The 18,375-nt window shown below is 35.0% G+C and overlaps 1 protein-coding gene across 3 annotated transcripts in view; it reads right to left on the minus strand.

The window, feature by feature from the left end:
* The window catches only part of LOC138696758 (UV excision repair protein RAD23 homolog A-like), a 111,079-nt gene continuing 92,704 nt past the window's right edge, over nucleotides 1–18,375 (minus strand). For all 3 annotated transcript variants that reach the window (XM_069822144.1, XM_069822145.1, XM_069822143.1), the window contains exons 5-8: nucleotides 17,334–17,460; nucleotides 11,976–12,161; nucleotides 6,135–6,211; nucleotides 1–490 (exon numbers count right to left, since the gene is read on the minus strand). In XM_069822144.1, the coding sequence (XP_069678245.1) occupies nucleotides 374–490; nucleotides 6,135–6,211; nucleotides 11,976–12,161; nucleotides 17,334–17,460 (507 nt within the window). In that variant the 3' untranslated portion in view covers nucleotides 1–373. The remainder of the gene's footprint in view (nucleotides 491–6,134; nucleotides 6,212–11,975; nucleotides 12,162–17,333; nucleotides 17,461–18,375) is intronic.

The following is an 18,375-nucleotide window of genomic DNA, read 5'->3' on the forward strand; positions in this document are numbered from 1 at the left end:
TTCTTTATTATTACCACTTTTATTTCTTTCTTGACAATCCACACAGTATCAATGTTTAAATTAGATTCTGTGTAACAATATTATACTTTGTGATTTTTTAAATGAAAACTTCTATAACCATTGTAAGAAATTAATTTGTTTCATGTGCATTTATGTTCTGAACTATATTTAAATAATAAACATTGAACACTACCAGTACTACTAGTAATTGTAACTAGAAAACACATATAAAGTATCAGTTTAAAATTACACCTATGCATTGACAAAAGAAAGAGTCTGAGAAAGGGGTCCTTTCTTTTTTACATTGCCTGTTTAGAATCATGTCAAATTTTATGAACACGACTATATGTCTTGGTGAATACAAGTTTCTGTTTCAGTCAGGTTCCTCAAAGTTTTGCGTTAACAAGAAATTGGCTGCCATGTTCTCATTCTTTTCACAAGAGAAATAAGCTTGAATCACCAACTCTTCAGGAAACCCGAGAGCTTTCAGCTGAAATAAAAACAAATTGATTATGTACCTGTATATGCTTATATAGAGAGAAGCAAAAATAATATCCGTATGTCTCTTAATGTAGGAGACTGAGTAATATATTTGTCAAAAATCTTCAATGTAGGCCTACAACAAAATGTCAAGTGTAGAGCCCAGATTTATATGCATGTATAAAGCTCGAAATATGCTATCGATACCTAAAATCTTAAAATATGCAGTGTAATATGCAATATAAATTTCGAAAAAATAACAGCTCGTAAATGTTTTAGTCTTAAATGGAGCAAAAAGATGGCTGTGTTTAAACCTCAATACATGCACAATTTGTTGGACGTTGTGTAAAATGTTATACATTGACATAAAGCACTGATAAACAAGTATCTTGAGTTTCACTAATGTTGCTTAAGTATAAAATCAGTAGTGATTCGTGCCTAAAATGGCAGGGGGTTCACTACTTTCATGATATTACATAGTTTTCCAACAATTTAATATCTCATTTCTGAAAAATTAAAAAATACTACAGTTCTTTAAATTAGATCATTGCCTTAAAATGAGCGTGATGATGATGATGATGATGATGATGATGATGATGATATCTTTGAAAGAACATAGCGATTTTTCCTTATGTTACCATTCTGTCTTTCGATATTCTGCCTGAAAGCTGAGTTATGCTGTTGCCTAATTTCTGTTCTTCCAAGGACTGGTAAATCTAGGCAAGCATTCTTATGAGCAATAGATTCTTCATGCTGCTTAGTTTTCTGTGTCAGATGGCTTAAACAAACACGGGAAACAAAATAATTTATTTGTAGATTCACAACCGCAAATCCAGCTGTTTCTTTCATATATTTTTACATTAAAAGCTCTGCAAAATGTCTTACCTCGCCTTGTTTGTACTTGCTTTATATCGAATTGAGGTAACAGCCTTCCAAACTTCTTTATTTTACACTTATCTTCCAAAATTAAAACCGAAAAATTTGTTTGTAACAGATATTGAACACTATTAATTTTCTTTGGAAACTAACACTGGTCACACTCACAGATGAAATATAGGGCAATTCCAATGTAACGGACGTAACTCTCAGACCTGTTATTTGGGGAAAACATCTGGATTGTTTCAAACTTAATACACATCTATAAAAACAAATTTTACCACAAATGTATCTAATACCAGTGCATGAATGTATGAAGTGTGACTGGACCTAACCATTGTTGTCTTTATATAATAATATATAGCTGAAACGTAACGGATGTAACAAAGAAAGGACAAGGTAATTTCTACACTAAATTAAATGTCTGATTTCTCTGAAAGTACAGCAGATATTTATTCCAATTTTTTTTTACTTTAAAGTAGACATCATACATGTTATGGTGGTACTATTTTAAAAGTATACCACTCTGATTACCGTGGCATTGTTCAAGGAAATATAAGCGTAACGGACGTAACTCAACAATTGTAACGGACGTAACAACTGAATATTTATGTTGAAAATGAAAAGAATCCTCTTGTATTGCCAGGTACAGGTGCATTTATCTTTCTAACAATGTCATCAGGTGAGTACCATATTTCATCTTCCATTTGTGGCCATACCCATCCACATCCGGCTGGATGCATAACCCGTACACGGAACTCTCCATTCCCATTGATATGTCACAATCTCATAAAATTAATTATTTTCATTAATTACAACAAAATCATCTCTTTTAAATATAGTATTCAAGCCTACATTCTGTTCTGTATCTGGTGGTGAGAGACATACATATCCTTAAATGGTCTCTGGTATTCTTTAGTATTGATTTCACAAGCTTGGAACACATTCCTTGTAGAATCATGTAGAAAATAGTGGAAATTCTTAAGACCAGGAATGGAGGCAGTGTTAGTCTTCGATCATTCACGTTGCTTCTGCTGTCTGCAGATAACTTTGATTTTCTCAGACACTGCCAATGCAGCATAAAGAATTCCATAGCACTTGTGATTGTGATTTTCCTTTGAAGGATTGCTCTCCACACAGCCCTTTTATGGCACCACCTAAGCCATCCACTGAGTTGGTCTTAAATAGCAAAAGTTGACTTCCCTATTTCAGTCTCGGATTTTCTTCTTTAAAAAGTCTGTATGCTTCCATGACATTCATATTTAAAATTCTCTTCTGCATAGTTGTCTTCTTTCCTTCCTGTTTTCACTTTCGTAAAATTTAACAACCTTGTTTCAGGATTTTCATCAGGTAGCCTTCTGTGTGTCACTCGGTTTATAAATCCAAAAGATTGAGACAATTTTTTCACTACAGCTTCTTTCTTTCTTGGAGACTGGGGTTGCACTTTCATCGCTCTTTGCAGAGCTTTGCCAAAGGACTGTGGTGACGCAAATGATTTTGAGGGACTGCTGTCAGTTGTCTGTTGATTGTCACTCGCTTGTTTACGTTTCCGCATTTCTGCCATTCTGTTTCTTGATTTCGCTGCTTCTGCTCGCCTTCTGCTACGATTCCATCCAGATCTTCTGTTTCCCTGGTCTTCTGCATTTTCTTCCTCATTTCTTCAGCCTTTTCTGCACTCAATCTGGATCTGTATTTTCTCATTCTTTCTGCAGGTGTCATTGGTTTCTTTTTAGTATTTTCTATAGGCTGTGGTCCATCTAGGGGAAAGGAAGCTTATTTTGCATTTATAGGTTATGGGGCATATGTTGTTAATGCTACAAATACAACATAAACTATGTTACGTCTGTTACAGTTCATAACTACCAAAGTAAATGAGTTACGAACAAATGACATACCATTCCATAATCATTACATAATCCATTAGAAATCTGGTAATTATCACATATATATCTATCTTGAATGTTGAAATATAAAAAAAAAATTATCGAAAATCGTAACTGACGTAACATCAAATATGTGTTATTTTAATGCTTTCATAAATCCATAAACCACACGCCACACTACTTATCGACATAGCAATTCTGAAAGTACATTTCCTCAGCTTGACTTTAGTACCACATTAGTTTCAGTTCCGTACCTTTGTTTCCAAAAAAGAACAGAAGATATTCAGTGATAATAGTCAGTGTCCAACTGAAGCTCTGATGTCATTAATGAAATGAAGCAATATGGCAGCATGTCATGTGACACATTATTGTCAACTCTTGTTTTAGAAACTACAGATCATCCCTTAATTGGAGGGTAATTTTTTGTTTTAATAACAGAACTTTTTTTTCATCGATCATGTCCACTTTTCATTGGAATTGCCCTATACTAAGACTAAAACACCAATAAGGACTAAATGGACATTTAAAAGATTGTAAGAAATCACTAATAAATAAAACAATAACACATACTTACACGTGCTAAAAGCATAATCTCAGCTACAGATTAAAGCTAACTTCTGATTTGGATCACTTCGTATTTCTTATGTTTCCCCCAGAGCGTGTTGGCTGATTACAGTGTCACTATACAGCTTCACTGGTCCTCTTACCAGCACATACACACGTTTCTCCTGCAGTGTTTTCCCCTGTCTTTTGCCCTCCACGCAAGTCCAGAAGCTGGTTCGGTGAGGTTCAGAGGAGAAATTGAACTTCGGAAGCACTCGTAAGCATGTATTCGTATATGTGTGCGATCTCTGCAGTTCATAGATTTTCATACGACAAAAAAAAACATTAGAGGCACAAGTAAACTTATTAAAGATGAGCAAGAAACAAATAATGATAGTGTAGATTATAAATCAATTTATTTAAGCAATTAAATTGTATTTCCTGGGGTTCTCTGAACCTTTGAACGTATAAGACACACTGCCACTGTATAAAATATCTATCTTTTAACTGCATTAAAGCTGAGAATTGCAGGAAGCGATGAATGTCCTCTTCATGATTTCGATGGTGAAGCTCCTATGCCTATTGGATAGCAGATTTTTGTACATTGAGAATAACCTCACCACATCACAAGAAGTCAAAGGTGCAGGGGGTAAACTACATATTTCTTCTTGTGTCAACTCCTCTTACAATCCTGTTGTTTCACCACGTAACAGTTTTGTTTACAAACAGAATGTTATCCGGATTTTTTGCAAGCACTGATTGAAGTTTTTCAGAAACTTTTCTTTTTGCAATTTCGTGTTTTTGAGGGGTCAGAGCAAAAATAACATTTTGAATTAAGGACAAAGACTCTTGCAGTGGAGAACACTGCTTACATTTTTGTTATTGTTTCAGATATACAGACTCACGTGATATTAAAATAAATGAGATGAGCATAATTCTGCATTTCCACAGAGTGTGAATTATTCATTCGGAAAGTTACTGAATTATGCCATCTTTATTACAAAAAATATACATCAGAACATGCAATCATTCATTCATTCGTTCATTCAGTGTTCTGCCCAAGGGCAGGTATTTTACTGCAAACCCAGCTTTCTCCAATCTTTACTATTTTCTGTCTTCCTCTTTGTCTCTGCATATGATTCTTGTTCTTTTCCATCCTTCAATAGGCAGTTTATTTTCAGCCAGTGACCTAACCAATTCCTTTTCCTCTTCCGATTAGTTTCAGCATCATTCTTTCTTCATCCACTCTTTCCAACACAGCTTCATTTCTTATTCTGTCTGTCCATTTCACACACTCCATTCTTCTCCAGATCCACATTTCATGTGCTTCTATTTGCTTCTCGTCACTTGGTCGTAATGTCCATGTTTCTTCCCCATACAATGCCACACTTCACACAAAGTACTTCATTAGTCTCTTCCTTAGTTCTTTTTCTAGAGGTCGGCAAAAGATGCTCCTTTTCTATTAAAAGCTTCCTTTGCCAATACTATCCTCCTTTTGACTTCCTGGCTGTAGCTCATGTTACTGCATATAATACACCCCAAGTATTTGAAGCTGTCCACTTGGTCTATCACCTCGTTTAGAATTCGCAAGTTTACCTTCTTTATTTTTCTTCCTATGACTATGGTCTTCATCTTATTTGCATTTATCTTCATCCTATACTACTCTCAGCTGTCATTTTGCTCTAGTAGCATTTCTTTTTGTATCATCTCTTCTGCTAACAATGCCATATCATCAGCAAATCTTGTGCACTTTATTCTTCTTCCTCCTACTATTACTCCTCCCATGTTCTGAAAACAGTTCTTCACTAAATTCTCCAGGTAGATGTTGACCAGGGTAGGTGATAAAGGGCATCCTTGACGTACTCCTCTTCCTATTTCACTTCCTCCTGACATTTCTTCTCCTATGCTGACTTTGACTCGATGTTTCATATAAAGATTACTGACAGCCTTTTCTTTAGGATTACCATCAGTTTATTCCAATCCACTCTGTCAAAAGCCTTTTCTAAGTCCACAAATATTGTATACACTTCTCTGAGTATTCTTCGCCACTTGTTCTTAGCAGTCCAATTGCATCTCTCGTACCTTTTATGTAATATGCACAATTATTATTATTGTAATGATAATCGAAGAAAAAAACATGTTTGCATATGATAAATTAGTTTGCATACAATATGCATTTTGCATATAAATTCGGGTTCTATTCATGAATTGTCTTATTTCTTGTCTTAAACATTTGTTCAATTAGATATTCTCAAAGCTTGGTTATAAAAATAAATTCTTTTCGTTCATTCTGGAGAGAGTAACAATACAAAATCGGTTTTGTGAACCATTCAGAATGCCTATTTCACTCACCCTTTCAATTGCTTCCCTGTCCTGGGATGTAATTTCAGTTACACCACTGTCCGTGGAGCTGTCTTCACTGTTTCCATCTGGCATATGAAAGAACATGTTGAAATTATTATAAAGTAAAAGGGAAATGGTAACATTAATTAATTAAGAACAGACAAAACAGAACAAACAAACAAATTTGCTTCAGCCTGTGTTTCTTCACCATGTTAATGAGCTTAACAGCTTCAAGAAATCTCTATCGACATACTAGAGTCATTAAATGTTTATTGGTAACATAATACATTGAGTTTCAATAGGGTATGAGTAATTTTACTTTTACAATTCCTCGACATATTGAATTGAATTGAATTTCAGAAGGGGACACTATGGCCCAGTACTGAGGTCTTTCAAGATTACTGCGCCAATCCTCGAGCTAGGCTTATTCCCAAACCCACATCGGCTGACTACGCTAAGGTTTCTTGCGTACCCAGGTTTCGAGCAGGCAACTCCACACATCCTTAGACCAGCCATCATTCGGGTAATGCTATGGAATGATGACAGAATGGAGAGATGTTTACGGAATCCTTACCTTAGTAGGTTATTTTACGACGCTTTATCAACATCTCGGGTTATTTAGCGCCTGAATGAGATGAAGGTGATAATGCCGGTGAAATGAGTCCGGGGTCCAGCACCGAAAATTACCTAGCATTTGCTCATATTGGGTTGAGGGAAAACCCCGGAAAAAACCTCAACCAGGTAACTTGCCCCGACTTGCTTTCGCGGCTAGACTCGCTAACCGTTACCCCACAGGTGTGGACTGTTTACGGAATGATATTGATGCCTTATATGGGGAAACGGGAGAATCCTGAGAAAAACCATAACTCCAATCTTGCCCACCATAAGTGTTTGAAAAATCCCAGGCCATGCCAGACCTGACTCAAATTCGGATCGCTTGCATGATGAGCGGAATGTCTGACCACTCAGCCACTGCGGGGTTCCTCAACATATCACTCACCCATGTAATCACTCCATAATTATTATGTCGAAGTCATAAGGACTCTCATCATGAATGTATGGAGTATGCTCCAACACCTCCCACTGCCATTGTTCGACCACAGGCAATATGGAATTGTGCATTATTATGAATTATCGGTTTTTGGTTTTCAAATATAACAGATTTGATTAGGTTTGTAACACTGTGTTGCATTTTGCTCTCTGTTAACTTGAACCCAATAAATGCAGTCTGTTCAATCATGAGAACATTGTTCAGAACCAGTACTCAAATGTTTAATAGGTACTATCAAGTAAAGTGCAGAACATTTACAGGTTAGAATTGTGTTAGTAAAGGATTAGATTACAACAATAGCAAAAAAAAAAAAAAGACATATCTTTGCTATGCTGCATATCTTATGTAGAACTATGTGTGAGTTATGCGAGAAATGAAATGAGGTTGTGTATGAAATCATTTGTTAGGCAACAAAGCAAGATTCCATTATACAGTGCAAGAATGTGGCAATGATATAAGTGTGATATATGGTGGCTGTATGGCAAGCCATCCACATTTCTTACAAAGACTATGTTAACACATGAACTGCTGAGTTTTGTAGGTACCATTGTTGAGGTGGGCCTGAAACCGAACGCGTGTCATACATGAAATCAAGGAAGACGGCATTCTCACTTTTGGATATGTCTATGTTGAAATTACTGGTGAGCATAATGAGCATGTCGTGGGAATACAAGGAGAACAAGGGATATACAAGCAGCAATGGCGAAAGGGGGTTGCGTTTTTATGTGATGATCAATTCCCAAGTTATCCCCTCTCCCACAGTCCCACAGCTAGTGAAGAGAAAGACTAGTTCTACGTCAAAATTTCAGACATGGCCCAGTCTACTTGCAGTGAATGTGTTGCCAAAATTATTTGATGACCCTCGTCTATAAGAACTTGAAAAGTTTAATTCCAACCACCAGTGTAGTTCAGTTGGCTGAAGTGCTTGCCTGCTGATCCAGAATTGCTCTTGGGCTGATTACCTGTTGGGTTTTTTTTTTCTTCGAGATTTTCCCCAACCATGAGGCGAACGTCGGGTAATCTATGGCGAATCCTCTCAGCCTCATCTCGCTATCACCAATTCCATCGACACTAAATAACCTAGTAGTTGATACAGCGTCGTTAAACAATCAATTAAAAAATAAAGTTTAATCCTTGAGGAATAATGTGAGTTATTTTTGTAGTCGAAACTGCATTTAATATCCCTGAAAAAAATCTAAATATATTCTTGTCAAGACACTGCTGTGTGGATTTCGTATTCTTTAAACCAGGCACGCCCAAACACAGCCCATCAGGCTTGCACTGCACGGCGCACATTTCTGTAGCATGCTTTCCGGCTGATATACCTCTTAATTTCCAGCCCAACCTTCAACTGCTCAGGTAGCTTGCTCAGTGTTGCAAGGGGTAAACAGACTGCGTTAAAGGCGGCTTTTCGAGCACACAAACAACCATATACCGGTACCAAATTTAAGGGGAAATGGGCTTTAATGTTTCTCAGTCAGGAACATGGAGGTGATGCACGTTGTTTGGTTTGTACGAAGAAGAGCAGTTTGAACCACCCCTACAATTCCCATCATGTGGAACAATATATAAACTGCCAAGGAGAACAAAGGACTCTGTTTCTAACAGACTTGAGAGAAAACGTAAGTTTGTAATACTTTAACATGAATATTTCCTTGTTAATGACTTAGCTGTCCGTGTGGAAATGCAATATTACTAATATTGGTATGGTATAGAATATAATAATATTGTTAGCATTCTTAATATTTATTTCCTCCATATACCAGTACTGAGATTTTAAATATTCTATTTTGTTACTTTTAGATTGAACCCGATATTGAAGAAAATCAAGAGACTAACAAGTTTATTTCTTGTTACTTATGAATTGGCTAGGTTGGCTGATGGCATCCTGATCTCAATACTCAGGCTAGCGTCTGTTAACAGAATTTAGCATGTATAACAACAATATTAAGTGAAAAATGGCGACATTATTGTGAAGGTTTTTCAAACGCTGTCAATACATAAATATGAAGCAGGATGTTATGAAAATATGAAAGGGAAATCATAAGTATGCATAATAATATTGTAATAATTAATACTAATATGATCAATAAATATTGCTTATAAATGGTAATTGTTGTTCATTGTATATTTGTACAACCGTCGTGACGTCACTGACTAGAAGCTTGACATTTTACATAGAATTTGTTTACAACCTTCCGTGGACTAGTGTGTTCTCGAACTTCATTCTGTGGGCATGCCTGCCTTAAACCTACAGATTGTAATATATTACAGTGTGGGAGATCTTGTTGCATTGTTGCAACTTCCGCTATAACTTCTGGTAGTGATGCACGTGAATTAGTTCATAGTGAGTGCAACAATTCAATTTTAGAGAAGTATCAGTACCGGTATGTTCAGGAATGTCGAACCATGATGTTAATGTTGTCGTTCATCAATACTCTTGACTTTGGATATCTTTCATTTGCCGTCTTGTATCCCAATATACTTTTCTAGCCGAAAATCTTTTTCACCATCAATCTTTGTGATGAAATGACACTTGAAAAGGAGGTCTTTATTCATTATTTGTCAATTTCGGCATATTGGGTAATAAGATGATGAGTAGAATGACATTCTGTGGAGAGGAGCTACTAGTCATGTCCTGTGTGGAAACGGAATCCTGGAGAAATCTGGGATTAAGTGTTTATTCTTCAACATTTCACTTCACTGCTTATTTTCACTTTGGTTCTGAAGATGTTCTTCTAATTTTGCATTCATTGTTCTTTTAATTTGTAATTTTGCTCCTTCAAATTATATTTCAGAGTTGGTTGTTTGCAGAATATTAGTACCGACCTTATTAGGCAAGTCAGCATGCTCAGTACCAGTTATGCCACAATGTGATGGAATACATTGGAAGAAAATGATTTGTCGTAGACATTGTAGGCTGTTCATAGATTGGATTATTTAATTCTCCGCTTTCATATGAAGGTTTCGCTATTGCTTCAATTGCTGCTTTTGAATTACATAATAATAGCACCATTTATTGAAAGACGCGATATGAGTAAAAGTTTGACTATAATTATATGTGTACAAAACCACCTTTGCTTATCATAAAATAAATAAATTTTCATTAGCGTTTTCGATACATGTGTATCATCTTCAGATGTGAAATGTTAGATTAATATGATGAAAACCTTGCCTATTAGATGGAACTTAATGTGGTGATTTTCGGGTCATATTAGTGTGATTGCTTGGACTTAACTTAGGTTGATCTATGATATACATGCTATGTTAGGTTAAATCACTGCGAGTCATATGATATGATCTAAAATATAAAATAAACTGTTTAAGAATTGTAACCACTATTCGCGTAGTTATTGAAATGTGAACACTTTGTATAAACACTTTAAAAGTTTAAATCACTTTGAACATGTGTTGGCTGTATTTGCAATGATTTAAATCGGCAAATACAGCCAACACATGTTCAAAGTGATTTAAACTTTTAAAGTGTTTATACAAAGTGTTCACATTTCAGTAACTACGCGAATAGTGGTTACAATTCTTAAACAGTTTATTTTATATTTTAGATCACCGTAAAGAGGGGTGACTTTGAACGCTGGGGTGACTTTGAACAGTAATTTAGCGCCTTTCTAAATTAAATGCTGTACCCAATTGTGATAAAACTGTTTAAGTTGTCAATAAACGAGTTCAGTTCTTTCAAAATAGGATATAGCATTTAATTTAGAAAGGCGCTAAATTACTGTTCAAAGTCACCTCAGCGTTCAAAGTCACCCCACTTTACGGCATATCATATGACTCGCAGTGATTTAACCTAACATAGCATGTATATCATAGATCAACCTAAGTTAAGTCCAAGCAATCACACTAATATGACCCGAAAATCACCACATTAAGTTCCATCTAATAGGCAAGGTTTTCATCATATTAAGCTAACATTTCACATCTGAAGATGATACACATGTATCGAAAACGTTAATGAAAATTTATTTATTTTATGATAAGCAAAGGTGGTTTTGTACACATATAATTATAGCCAAACATTAATAGCTTATCGGCAAACTTCAACATGAAATTAATGAGTAAAAGTTGTTCCAGTGAAGTGTTTATGGCCTCTAGCTCTGCTTCAAAGTGTGTTATATTTGGTCCTAGGCTGATGTAAGATGGGAATAATTTACTATAAATGTTTACATCTGTGTTAGATTCTTTATTGAGTTGTGATCTATTAATGTAAATATAGATTCATTCTTCTTGAGGTAATTTTTTATTGATATTTTCCAGAGTCAGTTTTGCAGTAGGCCTACTTGTAAGTCTGCTTCCTTCTTCAAAATTTGTTCTATAATTTCATAATTGTTCACTATTTCTGGTACCGGTATATCGAGAGAACAAGAAAAGTCACATCTCTCTGTGAACTAACATCCCTTGAGAGAGAGAGCGAAAAGCCTCCTCAATTCAATATTATTTGGTTAAAGGAGAGCATATGTCCCTCCCTATTGTGAATATGCTCAGTGTTGTTAATTATGGTATCTGAGGGATAATGCACACAATTTGAAAAAAGAAGACTGTGACTTCACTGACTTAATTATGTAATAATAATAATAATAATAATAATAATAATAATAATAATAATAATAATACAGCAATAATAATAATAATAATAATAATAATAATAATAATAATAATAATAATAATAATCCAGTTCATTACAGCCAACATACCATTTAAAGCTGTGTTCTGTATATAAAATAAACATTCGTATTGGAAACATTACCGGTACTTTATTAAAATTGTCTATATTAACAAACCTTGTTCAGAAGACTCGTTTAGCATGCGCACAAATGCCTGCTGATTCTGTGATATAAGTTGAAAGAGGACAATATTGGTCTTCTTTATATGTTGTAGCATAGCATTCAGAAGATTAGGGTTTTGCTGGATCACTTGTCTCATCTGCTGAAACTGTGGCTGTGTACGTAGAAAGGCTAGTGGGTTATCTGAAACATAAGTCATCGCACATTCTATACCTATATAAAGCCTTTTCTCACCAACTATAGGACGAATTTTAGTTCATATTGATCATTTACTAGTAAATTTGTTCAGAAAATGCATACAGTATTACTCAAAAGAAATAGATATTATTAAATGACATTTTTAATTTAATTTAATTTAATTTAATTTAATTACAGCCATAAACATAAAGCAAATGCTATGGGCATGGTTAGTCAATCAAGTACAGATTAAAAATAAAATTTAAAATAAAATTAGAAATGAAGGGTACCTGTATGTTCAAAATATTCACTCACATTATAAAAAGGATTATCAAAAAGCCATTTCCGTAAAACGTTTCGTAATCTAGATAAAGTAACACTATGAGCCTCATAAGAGAGTTTGTTGAATAATTTTAGAGACATTGAATCAAGCCAACACTTTGATTTATTCAATCTAACTGCTGGTTCAAGTAGAAGATAACTGGGCCTGGTATTATAATTATGTATATCTCGTTCACTACTATAGTTATTTATTCCCTTTTTTACCCTAAGTAAACATTCTAATATCTAAAGATTCACTACAGTCAGTATTTCCTCTTGTTTAATAAATAATGGTCTGCAATGAGCATTAAAAGAGGCATCCATAATGATACATAAGGCCTTTTTTTTTGCAAGATAAGTAATTTTGATCCACAATGGTTTACGGATACAGTGAAGATCGTGCATGGGGACAACTTCTACTCAACCCCATCTCATACCAGATAATCCAAGGGATTCTGCTGTAGCAGCTTTTCGTCTCCTGACTGGACATGACTGTCTGGTAAAGCATTTCATCACCAAATTGTGTTCTATGTGGAAGTCATGGACAGAAACCATCTAGTTAACTGCAAGTCTCTCCCAAACACTTTTAACATTATCCTAAGAAAAATATTGGGCTCAAAGACAGCTGTTGGCTTCTTTGCTAAGATAGCTGAGCATTGGATAACAACAAAAACAACAACATATTATCAATGTAGTTAGTTCTGTGGTAGAGCATCTGCCTCCAAATTAGCCGGTCTGGGTTCGATTCCTGTCGGGGCCAGAAATTTTCGTGTAAAATTTATATCTCGAGACTAGAAGAGGTGGCAGTACACAACTTCTAATTATTAGATTGTATACCAATATGTTTGGGTTAAATCCCAAATCTCTCAGCAGTGCATATGAAGAGAAGACATATGTCACTGTTGATACTGATTCGTCAATCGGACAGGGACATTAAGCCTGGCGGCCCCTTGGTGGTATTCGACAGGAATAGGATACGTGCCAGCACCAGGTTTCCCTTCTCACTTCCTTATCTTCATCTTCATCCTCACCCATTCCCTACACTGCACTTATCCTAGTACACAACATAATACTCCACAAATACACATCATGAATAGCATGGCCTGCCAAAGTGGTGTGCAAGTAGAAAATGGGTCACAGTTCTGTCATTTATCCGCAATATGTGGAGTCTGAATCGTGCAAGTTAAGTGGGTAGGCTTTGAGTACACACACATACATTATCAATGTTAAATTAATTATTTTTAACTGTATTTATCTCAGAAAGTATTCATAGATATATCTATGAAAAAACTATTGCTTTTTCTTTATTATGTTAAAAGTGCTGAGTTCCTGTTTAGAAGGTGTACTTCGATTTTTTTGGTAATTGACTTCTTTTTAATAAAAATAAAATTACATTAATATTCATGCACAAAAAAGTTTTTGTCCAAATTACCTGAAACTATAGCTCAGCAATCAATGTGATACTACAGATTATTTGTAAAAATTCCATGCTTCTAGTTATCTTAGTTTCTGAGAAATCGGTACATGTGTTGTGAATTTTTAACTTCCGAGAAAATAAGCGACAACGTAAACATTAGATACATTTTCAAAACACATCTTAAATACTAAATTTGTTTTCAAAATTCACAACTAAGTTTTTTATTAAAGTTATAAACATTACCGCCAACTTATTAAACAAACATTCAGCTACAAAATATGCCAAACCAGAATATTTTATAGCAAATAGTTTGAGATATTTATCTATATTTTTATGAGAGATGAGAAAGAAATAGTTTGACATATAAACTGTATTATGTAATTAAACGCATTTGCAATTATAATTTTTCAATAAAAATATACAAAATTAAACAGAGAAGTGCAAATAATTATTTGAGATAAAACCCTTTCGATTTTCTTTTTTTCAAAATATGACCTCTGATTTCAACTTAAAAGAAATTGCTTTATACAAACTCCATTCCACGTTGCAATTCTAATAAGTGCCTTACCCATTAGCATCCGAAGCTTGTAAGAAATTTGCATAACAATATCCATTTTTACATAGTTGAGTTGTTAGCCCAAATAAAACCCCCTTATTTGAAAGTGCCAAGGTTTTCTGTAGGGATTTACTCCCTTAATTGATTGGGCTAATTTTGTGGTGCTGGGCACCTGCCTGCACTGTCCCCCAGTCTGCTAAGGCATACCTGTAATGGCCAGGAGTCACTACTTGATCGTGGGATTAGGATTTGTTGACAGAGTTGCACGATGGCTTTGCTCAGAAGTTATTAGGACATACATATCAGCATCTGTAGTACCTTGAGATCAAGTTTTGATCCCTTTATTGTTTAAAAATTATTATATTTCATATGCACAATTCTTAAATAAATGAACTTGTGGATTCTGAATATGGACAAAATTAATCGAATAGTGCAAGAGAAATCGCTCCACAACATGAAAAAAGAATACTTTTTCGACATCAGAGATACTAAAAATGTGTACTTCACTAAAAATGCAGCCTCGTAATATCGTATTTACTCGAGTAATGGATGTCCTCGCATAATGGACGCACCCAATCAGGGCCGCCGACAGGGTTTATGGGCCCCTGTGCAATATTGTGCTCCTTTGAAAAAAAAGTTAAAAATGACAAGTTACCAATTATTCTGACCATAACAATTATTTGCAAGATAAATAAAAGATAACTCCATACACAGATACGAATCTAAAAATATACACTTTTGTTACATTGGAGACTTTTAGCAAAACTTCACATTAGCAGAATATATTATATTCATCACGCTTCTTTTTCAGTAGGGCCTACATAGTAGAAACTTTCATCTTTTCGTTGTTGTTTGTTTCGTTTCGTTTTCATAAAACACTATTCTTAAACATCTGTAATTTCTGACCAACATCAACAAACAACTCTCCTTGACTTCACTGATGCAAAATCATCAATTATATCATCAAAATTTAAAGACCTAGCATGATCGCTCTCCAGACTAAGGAGACCAAGGTTACTCAGTCTTTCTTGACACATTGTTAATCTGAATACATTTTTATTTCCTTCATTTTGTTTGAAGTTGGTGTGAAATTGAGCATTGCTAGTGAAGGTGCAGAAAATAAACCAATCTCAAGCCCGTCTGTTCAGGTTGTCAAAAATGAAGACAGTCATATGTCTTAGAAGTGAATATTGATGGTTGTGGCTGTCTAGAAAAAAATTCTGATAACAGTAGTATTGAACCAGAACAAGCAAACAATAGTAAAAATGATGTGTTAATATGTGCAAATGAAACAAATTTACCGACACCAGTTCCTAACTCTGAGTCATGGCAAGTAACATGCGACCTTGGAAAACTAAAAAGTGGTAGACAAATTGTGTCATTGAATGTATTGTTCGAAAAAGTACCTAACCCCAACCTGCCTAATAACCTTCCAAGTGACAAAACAAGAGCCTTTCCAGTATTATTTTCAAAACTCAAGAATGGAGAATGTGCTCCCAGAGATTGGCTAGGAAGTGTGGAATGAAACAAATCAGTCTCTGTACTATTTTCCCTTATTTGTTTCACTCCACACTAGCCAGTCTCTGGGAACACATTCTCCATTCTTGAGTTTTGAAAATACTGTAATACAGCTTTTGGAAAGGCTCTTGTTTTCGAACACATTCAATGACACAATTTGTCTGCTACTTTAGTTTTACAAAGTTGCTCAATTTCACACCGACTTGAAACAAAGTTCTACTCCCTTTCTTAATATCTTCAAATTTTTCTGTCTCTCCTTGCGATTCTCAGCTCCCGACTTATACTTCTACTTGTCCATTGTCCATTGGTAACACTAATGAACAGAATTTACTAGAAAAACGACAACGAAAAGACGAAAGTTACGTCACGAAACATATTATGTAGGCCCTACTGAAAAGGAAACGTAATCCTTCGTCTTGGATTTTGGAGAGTCCACTAGCACATTGCGGTGGGCCGGCAGGGGTTGTTAGTTAAGAAGACAAGCCAATTGAACATGTTCGGTACAAGCAACGGAAACATATTTCAGGCAAATCCCGGAGCCCTCAAGTGTCGTGTCGATGATTGTTAACGTGGGAAACCGATATTCTATTTCATAAAAGTTAAACATTTACATAATGAAGTGGTAATTTGTATTAATTCTACTGGTTAATATGTCAGATTCATGTAACAAATGTTCTTACAAAATATTGTAGTACCGGTATGTATCTGTGAATAATTATTGGTGATAATAAAAAGTAATCAGACTCAATCTGACGGGCCCTTACTGCTCACGGGCCCATATGCATTTGCCCCCTTTGCCCCCCCCTTCTCGGCAGCCCTGCACCCAATAATAATAATCTCCGCATAATAAACTCACGGAGGAATGTGAATCTGTGACAAATTATAGTAGTGATGCTGAACTGACAGTGAATGAGGTAAGGCTAGTGTTAATAATAACAAACTGTCCTGTCTTATTGTCGCTTTATTCATTGTTACAAGTTGTCATCTGTTCACACAACTGCTACTACCTATCAATCGTCTTAAGTGCGATGTAATCGATATATAAATTAGTCACGACCCATATATCGTTACATATTCTATCGATTATTTCAGCATTCGAGCTGGCGCACCCTTAATACGTGTTTTTTTTTCCTCGCATAAAGAACGCACCCTAGTTTTTTATTATGAAAATCGAAAAAAAAGTGCGTTTATTACCCTAGTAAATACGGTAATTCGTTTTTATACGTAATATAATGAGAATGTAAAGCTGATGTTTTCAAATTTTACCTTTTCTCTTCCCCCAATTTTTTCTCTATTGGTATATGAGATATAGTTAAGAATGAAGTCCAGAAAAATATCTCAAATTGAAGAAACTTGTAGTACTCACCATCTGATCTATTTTCTGATTCAGGATTTTCCAGTGTTTCGTTACAGAACTCAGAAGGAATACCTGTGAGAAGATATTCCACTGCTCGATCTGGGTGGTTGTAGCTTGCTTGCAATGCATTCTCTACCTATTCATAAGAACAAACTATTGTAAAAATTTCAAGGCTTAATGAAAACAATATCCCTACTGTAATAATATGTGCTGGCCTAAATAATAATGATAATGATGATCATACTGGCCACGTTTGGAATGGTTTATGACAAAAGACATGTAGGATTTTAAACACAAGGTATCATATTTTTACTTATTATTTTATTGATTGTTTAATGTTCGTTGTTAAGATTGAACTATACAGCACAAATCTTTTCAATACAACTACCGGTACAGTAACTCTACAGAATATTATTTTCTTTACATAATTTTCTTTTCGACGTGAAAAAATTTGTGAGAATGGGCTATTCATATTATTATACAAAGGAACAAGTATCTAGCATTTTTTTTTGTATAGAATCTTTAATTACCATATACATGCTTGTCATCTGCATAGAATGAGCAAATGAGTCTGTATGTTGCCAAATATTTACGTACTCTTAACAAAACAACTGGAAGGAATAGTATGGGAAGCAAAGTCCAGGATTTAAATGTAAATATACAGTAACGACCAACGAAAATTTTTCTGATTATGTTTTATTAGTGACAGGTACTTTGTTCGTCATTCACCCATATGGAGATCAATTTACAAACAGACTCGTTGCCCAGGATGTGCTATAGGAGGTTGGTTTATGCTGCACCCATGATGAAATTGGATGTTGATGGAGATATTTGCTGAGATGCCACAGGGGAACCGGAGCTCCCAGAGATGTTGCTAATGTTTTCAAATAACAGATCCGGAGGAGTATTGTTCCGTTTGTCAAATAAATGTGGAAAATGACCTGCGATAAAACTTTTTTTGTTACTCTGTGTCACATGCATGTTATCATGAGTGATGAAAATGTTTCGGAAAAATTTAAATCTGAAATTGTTTTCTTATTACACTATTTTT

This window comes from Periplaneta americana, chromosome 3, assembly GCF_040183065.1.
Source record: "Periplaneta americana isolate PAMFEO1 chromosome 3, P.americana_PAMFEO1_priV1, whole genome shotgun sequence".
Lineage (NCBI taxonomy): Eukaryota > Metazoa > Arthropoda > Insecta > Blattodea > Blattidae > Periplaneta > Periplaneta americana.